The sequence below is a fragment of the Musca autumnalis genome, unplaced genomic scaffold, assembly GCF_047663935.1.
Source record: "Musca autumnalis isolate F117 unplaced genomic scaffold, ASM4766393v1 scaffold_1, whole genome shotgun sequence".
NCBI lineage: Eukaryota > Metazoa > Arthropoda > Insecta > Diptera > Muscidae > Musca > Musca autumnalis.
In genome coordinates, this window is record NW_027411644.1 from 256,803,174 (window position 1) to 256,813,153 (window position 9,980).

At 35.8% G+C, this 9,980-nt stretch overlaps 1 protein-coding gene across 1 annotated transcript; it reads left to right on the forward strand.

Moving 5' to 3' along the window:
• Positions 1–3,384: 3,384 nt before the first annotated feature.
• LOC141391208 (uncharacterized) lies at positions 3,385–4,344 on the forward strand. The gene is made up of 4 exons (XM_073964118.1): positions 3,385–3,478; positions 3,536–3,676; positions 3,735–3,947; positions 4,019–4,344. The coding sequence occupies exons 2-4, from the start codon at positions 3,557–3,559 to the stop codon at positions 4,103–4,105; spliced, it is 420 nt and encodes a 139-aa protein (XP_073820219.1). The 5' UTR covers positions 3,385–3,478; positions 3,536–3,556; the 3' UTR covers positions 4,106–4,344.
• Positions 4,345–9,980: the final 5,636 nt, after the last annotated feature.

A 9,980-nucleotide genomic window follows, 5' to 3' on the forward strand; every position in this document is an offset into this window, starting at 1 on the left:
TGTTTGCTCAAGACGTATGGAATTGTCCCTGAAAAAAAACTTTTACCATCGTAATTGAGGCGGCAAATGCAAGTTGCTTCAGCAAAAAGTGATTCAATATCAGGTCTTAAAGTGAACTTATCCGAAATTTTGTGTGGGAGGTACCGGATGGAGTGGACACATATAGTCCATATTCGAACCTGATCTATATCTGGTAGATATATTAGGATGTGTAAAGTATGGACCATTCGGCCACTCCCTTCAAGAGTTACCGTACGAAAAATTTTTCCGAACGGCTTATCTTCGAACTTAAACTATGTTTGGAAAAAAAATTACTAAGGCCAAATGTTAGACCGAATCGGCAGAACCGTTCTAGAGTTATCTTGCGCTCCAAACACCTCACTCGGTGTCATAGGGGTTTTTTGCAACTTCCATGCTCTTTTCTCAGGAAGTATGGACTTGCCCCTAATAAAACTTGTACCGTCGTATGGGGGGCAGTGAACACAAGTTGCTAAAACAAAAATCAAAGCGATTCGAGAGCAGGTCCTAAACTGAACTTTTCCGAAATTTTGCGTGGGAGGTACCCGAAGGAGTGGACCGATTGAATCCGTATTGAAACCTTATCTAAGTCTGGTACACATTTCAGGATGTGCAAAGTATGGACCAAATCGGTTACTCCATTCAAGAGTTATCGTGCGCACAAATTTTCAAAATATTTTCGAACTTTTGCGTGGGAGGTACCGGAAGGAGTGGAACTTAAGTTTGGGCAAAATATTACGAAAGCCAAAATTTGAACCGAATCGGTTCAACCGTTCGAGAGTTATCGTGCGCTCCAGCCAGCCAGACCGACGGACATTACTCAATCGACTCCAAATTGTCTGAAACACATTTCGTCCAAACATACTTGGGGTCTAAAACCATTATTTCGATGAGGCACATTTTGCCCGTATGAAAGTGTATATACCCTCGTTAGCATAAATGCTGAGGGTATAATAAGGAAATGTCTATAAATTATTGGAGTTTAAAAAACTAAAGGCCTACGTACATAAACTGCCTCGCCTGGTTGCCTTGCTTGCTTCTGATAAAAGAATAAAAAAGAAAAGGGCAGCCCAGTTCGAAATTTGCTCGGCCTCCTTTATTCTTTAATTTTTATTATGTCAAAAATCAATCAGGAAAGCAAGGCAACCAGGCAAAGCAGCTTATGCACCCAGGCCTTAATCACTTTTCACATTTGATTGAATATTTTGAAAAAAAAAAAGAATGAATGAAAATTCGTTACATTTTCAACTTGAATGTTTCATGAAATGCATAATTTCTCACAGAAAGTAGAATTCTTGCAAATATGTTTGAGGTCGCTGGAAATTCATTGTAAAAGGAGAAGCTGTTTCAATCGTTTGTTTTTGAAATCGAAAAGCACATGTTTTTTAGGGCTTTATTTTGTTCAAACTTAACAATATACCACACATATTAACAAATGTTGTACCGCCTCTATATGCTTTGTTTTAGTGTGCGGCACGTCGTTCGGACTCAGAGGAGGTTAAATGTCATTGATATGAAGATGTCTTTATGGGATATAGTTTTTTTTTCTGATGAATATATTTTTTCTTCAAAACAGAACAACCATTAATAACCCATTACATATTTTCATTTCACTTCGGCTGTAGTTAAAAAAATGCCTGCTGAAGAATAAATTGCAACAACAACAACACAGAACAAATACCAGCGTTTGGCCGCATACACACCGCCAAAGCAAAAGCAGGGTTTTCACACTCTCGTCGTCGTTTCTGCGTCTTCTATTGCACCATACATACGGCTCTTTATTATAATACAAGTGAAAGCCTTGTTGTTACGCTCTTTGAGAAAAAATCCACTCTCCACCCATAAAAAATATGTACCCACTAAACAATTCTTTCCAAATGCTCTGATGTTAGATTTTTTTCGAAGTTTTCTGCACTGAGGTTGTCATTTTCGCAACGACCCGTTGTTATTTTTTTCAATAACGGCTGTTGGTGAATTTTACACGAACCTGCTCAAATTGACACCGAGACGTGGTCAACTTTCGGTACCAACAACGGCCGTGCTTAATTTGTCCACCGATGTGCTCAAAATGACAACGTTGCGTTTTTAATATTGGCAATTGCAGCCGATTACACACGAGTAAAAAATGACAACGGTGGTGCATGATTCATACACGGTCGTTGTCAATTTGACACCGGACGTGTATGAATTATGCACCACCACCTGCATAAATCATGCACCACCGTTGTTACTTTGTACACCGACGTGCATGAATCATACACGGTCGTTGTCATTTTAGCAACGACCATGTATGAATCATGCACCACCGTTGTCATTTTTTTTACTCGTGTGCAATCGGCTGCATATTTACCATTTTTTGTGTTATTGAAAGAGAAAGGACGCATTGTGCAGAAAATTTATTGAAAATGAATAATATTCAAGAAATTAATTCGCAAGAGCCTCAAAATATCATTGGTGAGTTGCTAGAAATCGATGGCAATATTGTTGTGGTTCGCGATACAACCCAGCAAAAATTCGGATCCAGTAGTCATTACGTAACCCATTACAAAGTAATGTGAACAAGCTTCTTTTCCCATTACAAGTAATCTGAAAAGTAATGGGATACTTCTTAAAAAAATTACAAGGCAAACCTACTTACTTTGCTCCTCACTATGTAATGAGGACGGTGGCACAGTGAGTGTGTGTCCGACTATAAATCCTAGGGTTGTGTGTTCAACGCTCACTGTCGGCACGCGAGTTTTTTTTAATTAAAAAATAACAATTCGTGGTGCACATGTTCACTGCACATTTAAGTTCTTAAGCAACCCTTAATGTTCGTGTGCGTGGCATAGTATGTAGTGTCTTTGGCTAGAAATCAGAAGGTTCGTGTGTTCAACTCGCACAGCGATCGAAATAAAATAAAGTAAAATAAAAGTAAGAAGTGTGATGAAATTAAAAAAAATCTCTACATTAACTGTTCTAAAAATAGAATTTTTTTCAACTTACTTTTCAACTTCTAGTGGCCACAGAATAACTAGTTATTCTAGTGGTCATAAAATAACTACAAACTGAGTGCGACATGCCCTTGTAAAAATAATGGGGAAGAAAGGGGGTTTGCGAGTAGTTACGGCTGCCAAAAATCCCTTACAAAACCCATGATTTTGGGAGGACTTTTTTTGCTGGGAAGCCATTGCAGCAGTCAAGATGCGGAATACAATGAGGACGATTATATGTTAATGGAGTTCTTAAAAGGAATAAATATGGAGTCGCTTTTTGAACACTTAAAATGTATGTAAATAAAAATGAAGTTTTCAGTTAATCAGTGTAATTAACAAAGAATATTCTTTTTTGTTCTTTTAGCATCACATGTAATATTTCGCAGTTTGCAGTACTTGAAAAAAGAAGATTTAAAGGAAGCAGTGCCATCTTGGGACTGCGTGTTGAATTCAGAGAAAAGCTCTTTGCTTGGAAAAAACGAGAGGTACGTATTATTTGTATTACAGTGTTGAACTCAGTATTAATATTGTCATAACAATAGCTCGGGATTGATGACGAAACTATGTCAGTTCCATCTAAAATAGGTGAATGGTGGAAACGCAACGAGACACCTGCAAGTACTCCTGGTACTCCCGACACTACAGGTTCGAACTGCTCAAAAGCCAAAGGAATTCTGTCAGAGGTAAAGTAAGAGTAATATTTGTGTAAGCATAGTTAATGTAGTTTTTTATTTAATATAGGATCTAAAGGAATTGTTAACACATACCTCGAAGGGGAAACTAGGGCTTGAATGTAGTAGTGCTAATAAGAAATTATGTGACGAGCAAAGAGATGATATAATTAATATAATTATTGAAGATATTTTAACCAACAATGTCACTCTTTACGCTCAAGACTATATGCGCATATTGGACGAAATTTGTTCCGTTTTTCCTCTTGAAAACGAAATGAGGGTAAGATTAACAATATAAATAACGTATCTGATTATGTAGTTTCTTAACTTATAAAACGTCTTTATTTTTAGGATTATTATTACATTTCAAGAAAAGGAAAGAACAACGCAAGCGGAAAACTTTATGCCAAGTATAGAAACAAGAAGTCCAAAAAATAAAGCTTTTGAATTCAGAGCCTAGCACAAGCAAAGCAGCAACTCACACGTCTCGTAATTTTTGCAAAAGAGATGTTCCCGAAGTTGATGAATCAGTTGAAAATTCATTGAAAGCTAAGGATACTAAGAGAATGTAATGATTGGGGATCGATCTGCGAAAATGGAAAAGATCTTTTAACATACGGCAAAGAGATATAAAAAAATTTAAGTAGCCATACATTTCGTCTAGAATGGCCGAAGTTGTCCGATGCAAGAGCTTCGTATGAAGTTGGTTCTCTGAAGGGGGATACAACTTTTTAAATACCAATTTTAGATTTTATTACTTACCCATTTCACTTATATGTATCTTATGAATAATGGAAAAGTTTATTTCAGAGTTAAGTTAATTTAATCTGTTTCTATACATTGAATATATGTAATTCGAATTGTTTCGTCAAATCAAATATGTATTTATATTGAATTTATGTAATTGGTTACGTTTAATAAAATACTTTTCAAAAAGTTTCATTTCTTCTACTAAGGGTATAAAATGGGAAAGGAACGGATATCAAAAAAATGACCACCATTGGTTTCAATCTGAAAACGGGGCGTTGACAATCTGACAACGGAGCGTTGACAATCTGACAACGGAGCGTTGACAATCTGACAACGAAGCGTTGACAATCTGACAACGGAGCGTTGACAATCTGACAACGAAGCGTTGACAATCTGACAACGGGGCGTGCTCGAAATGACCACGTATGTGCTCATTTCATGCACATTTGTTGTTGAAACCGTTGCTAAAATCTCGGTGTCAAAATGACAACGGCGTGCTCATTTTGACACCAAACGTGGTTGATACACTATCATACACGGATGTGGTCATTTCATACACGGATGTTGTCATTTTTTTCTGGGTGTGAAGTCGAATTGTCATTGTGTAGGAGAGAGAGGTGAGGCATATGGTAACCCTTTGCCTCTCAGCACCCTCTCTCACCTACAAACTGACAATTGCCGCAAGTAAACTCGCCTAATGTAAATTGGGACTATGTTGGAACCCAAACAAATAAAATTTAGATATGTTGCAAACATACATTTGTTTGGACTAAACAAACTATGTTCTAGGATGCATATATACATACATATATTTTCTCTAGAGATCCCTTAAAGCAAGTCGGTTTGCAGATCCCTACATAATTTCTTCCCAAACCAAAGGGTACACAAAATTTTGTTATTACACCCTCAGCATTTATGTTAACGAGCGTATATACACTTTCATACGGGCAAAATGTGCCTCATCGAAATAATGGTTTTAGACCCCAAGTATGTTTGGACGAAATTCGTTTCAGACAATTTGGAGTCGATTTAGCAATGTCCGTCCGCCTGTCTGTCTGGATTAACCGACTTGGTCTAAAATTTGGCTTTCGTAATATTTTGTCCAAACTTAAAAGTTAAATTTTTCGCAAAAATTAAGCGCACGATAACTCTCGAATCGAATATTGCGTTTGTCCACACTTTGCATATCGTAATAGTTCTTCGAATATTACCTCTCCCACAATATTTTGTCCAAACTTGGTTTATGTTCTAAAGTGTACCCTATCAGTCCACTCCTTGAAGTATCACCCGCACAAATTGTCAACATTTTTGTATAAGTGCGGTTAAGGGTCTGTTCGAGCATGCTTTGGAAATTTTTTAACGAAGTTACTCCTAGTGGCCATGTTTGCAGCGATATTATGTTTTTCGTGGGCAAGTCAATGTTTCCTGATATAATGGTCCAAAGGTCTAAATTATGTATATGGTGACTGGTGAGCGCGATATCTATCGAGAGGAATGACTCTTAAAATAAGACCCACTTTAAAAATGGACTATGTCGGTATATCCCTTTAGGTACCTCCCCGGCAAAACTTTTGAGCTTCAACGAAATCCACACTTTTGTCGGCAAGTTCATACGACCAATATTTTGTAGACCCCCTAAGTTGTTTGGGAAAGAAGTGTTTAAATTCACACAGGCTGGGGGTAGATCTCTGTCGACAAAGCCGACTGATACTTTCTTACTTGCTTTTCTTTAAATTTTAAAATAACATATAACGTGTCGCAATAATATAAAATAAATTCCATGGAAAACTAATGCCCAGGGCAAGCAGTGTAGAGTATCGCATGGTCCGCCCCATCCGACTTTAGCCTTCTCTTACTTGTTTTTATAAACATAGATTTTCGTCATAACGAACAAATTATATGAAGTTTTCTGCAAATTTGGTTTTTGCAACACATTTGTGCTTAACTTTATGTAGATTTGTCATTGTGCAGCTAATCAAACAGACAGGCTATAGTGAATCCTTTTGATGGACACTATGGTATTTCGAAGCAAGCATCAATATGACCTACATTTCCGAAACGCTGACATACTCTTTATACAAACGAAAGTAGGTCAGATGGGTTGATGTGCATTCTCTTTTGACAAACACAAGGCGCACACACACACACACACATACTCAGAAAACGTAAACATTGCAATGCATCCTACCCAAATAGGAGGCATTCGTAGTAATATCTCATACATGTAGGTGGTGTTATGTATGTATGTTGAGGAAGTATATAATATGACCTTACTCCAATTATTACCCCAGCCCCCTCTCTGCCACCATACCCATTTATCCATTCAATGACACACAAAAAATATATGCCAGACACCACGACAGACAATCAACAGCTATTCAAACATAAACTCATCAGCCACATTTTGTCGACTGCCACCAACAACAATTCATGTCATCGTCAAGAGGAAGATTGCATACTGATGAGGATTCATGTTTTTTTGGTGGCATAAATTGTTGTAGGACATCTTTAAACAATAGAAAGATTGTGATGATGAAACGGGAGAGGTGAGAATGTAATTGAAACCACCATAATTGAATTGAAGTCAATAAAGGAATTGTTTTCAATATATTATATAATAGACCAGAGTGACTTTTTCAAAGAATGAAACCAAACTATGAACCGAAGGATACCACGCCTTAAGTCCACATTTATAAGCTTGCAGTAGGAGATTTTTATGTAAATCACGAGTTGTGGCATACGGCCCTATTTAATGTAAAGATGTGCATAGCTAGGGTAAAGCAGATTGCTAAGTCGACGTTTTAATGGAGATTGTCATACTTCGTGAGACACGTTCTACTTGTATCGGACCATTTTCCTATAATCTTTATCACCACTTTCATCAACTATTAAAAAGGCAATTGGCGAAATTTAAGCTAGTTTAATCTCCGTCTATGAATAGGGGTTTTGGTCGGTACTCACAAATTAGTAATTAAAAAATAAATGGTTTTGCTTGAAAAATTTTAAAGGAAGAAGTAAAAATGGATCAGTCGGGTTTGCCGGGCTGAGATCTTTGCATGGACATATCGAATAGATGCTACAAAAATAAATAAATGAATAAATTCGAATAGATGCTACAAAAATAAATAAATGAATAAATTAATAAATAAATACATAAATAAGTAAATAAATAAATAAATAAATAAATAAATAAATAAATAAATAAATAAATAAATAAATAAATAAATAAATAAATAAATAAATAAATAAATAAATAAATAAATAAATAAATAAATAAATAAATAAATAAATAAATAAATAAATAAATAAATAAATAAATAAATAAATAAATAAATAAATAAATAAATAAATAAATAAATAAATAAATAAATAAATAAATAAATAAATAAATAAATAAATAAATAAATAAATAAATAAATAAATAAATAAATAAACCTAATTTAATGCAATTTTCAGAAAATGTTCAGGAATGTCCTGTGGTCCAAAATGCTATATATTTGTAGACGTTCTTTCTTGGTGCCCGAAGTCCCGACCACGGCCAGTTTTTAAGTATGTTTTATCTCGAAAATTAGCGAACCGATTTTCACGAAATTTTGTGGAATTAGCCGTGGTAAGAAAAACTACATATTTACAAATGTCCTTAAATGGTGAAGTTCAACGATCCATCACCCATGAAAAACTAAAAACATATACGTCTCAATAAGCGGGAGAATTTGACTTAAGGTCTGGGAACATAAGCTGCCTCATTTCTGACATAATAACAATAAAAGAATAAAGAAGGGCGAGCAAATTTCGAACTGGGTTGCCCTTTTCTTTTTTATTCTTTTATCAGAAGCAAGCAAGGTAAGCAGGCGAGGCAGCTTATGTACTCAGGCCTTTAGGGTCCAGAATTTTGTGGCCCTTTTTGGACATTTGAATTTGCCGACAAAAATGTGGATTAGGAATTAACTGCATTAAGACACAAATGTTGAACTTTTGTGGGGGAGTTACCCTTAGAGAGGACCGATATGGGCCATTTTAGAAGTTAAACTAAATTTTGGCAACATATTAGGAGATCCAAAGTTTGGACCAAATTGGTTGCCCCATTCAAGTAGTGAACTTTTTTACATATTGTGGAGAAGTACCGGAAATTGTGGACCGGTATTGCTCCATGAAACTAAGTTTGGATATAATATGACGAAGACATAGGGGATTTTTACACCTTTCGGACAGTTTTCGCAAGAAATATGGACTTGCCTCTGAAAAAACTTTTACCGTCGTAATGAGGCAGCGAATGCAAATAGCTTCAACAAAAATTAAAGTGATTCGAGATCAGGTCTTAAAGTGAACTTAACCGAAATTTTGTGTGAGAGGTACCCAAAGGAGTGGACCGATTGAGGAGTGGACCATATTGGAATCTCATCTAAGTCTGGTAGAAATTTTACGATGGGCAAAGTATGGATCAAATCGGTTACTTCCTTGAAGAGTTATCGTGCGCACAAATTTTCCGAACATTTTCGAACCTTTGTGGGGGAGGTACCGGAAGGTGTGGACCGATATAGCCATCTTCGAACTTAAACTAAGTTTGGGCAAAATATTACGAAAGCCAAATTTTGATCAATTCGAGAGTTATCGTGCGCTCCAGCCAGCCAGACAGACAGACGGACATTGCTCAATCGACTTCAAATTGTCTGAAACAAATTTTGTCCAAACATACTTGGGGTCTAAAACCATTATTTCGATGAGACACATTTTGCCCGTATGAAAGTGTATATAGCCTCGTTAGCATAAATGCTGAGGGTATAAAAAGAAAAGGGCACCCCAGTTCGAAGTTTGCTCGGCCTTCTTTATTCTTTTATTTTTATTATGTCAGGACTGAAGCAGGAAAGCAATGCAATCAGGCGAGACAGCCTATATAGCCAGGGCTTAAGAAATAGAATACCTATTTTTAAATTGTAAAGCATAAATTCCATAAAATGTTGTCGGGTTAGCAAAGCGGACCTGGTTCTACTAATAAATAAATTAATTTTATTCTTCAATTCTAATTTTTCCATATTTGTTGTTTAATGTGTCTTGTTTTTTGTTCATTTATTGTTGTGTGCATTTTAAAATTTCGGTTGAACAATTTATCCATTTTTAGTTGTTATTTTACAGTTGTTTATAATTTCTTTTAAAAACTAACCAGCCACATTTTTGATGACGACAAAACTACTGTATTTGCAATTTTTAACAACGTGTTTTATTTACAAATGTATGGATGTGTCACTGTATTATTTCTAAATATGTTTTTGTTTATTCGTACGTAAAAATATGACTAAAATTCATTGATGTCATTCTTTCACGATACAAAAATACACGTGTCGAAGTATATGGGCACGTTCTCTGATGATGCAAATTTCGTCATTATTTGGGTAAATTTAGCTATTCGAATTATTTGCATTACTGTCGTATTGTATTATACGTTATGTAATGTCAGAGCTCGATTCTTGCTCAATTCTTTGCGTGTTTAGGTATTGTACTTTATAGACATACATATATATATCTGTAGCGATTTTACCTCGGAACAGTTGATATTCCTGCTTCA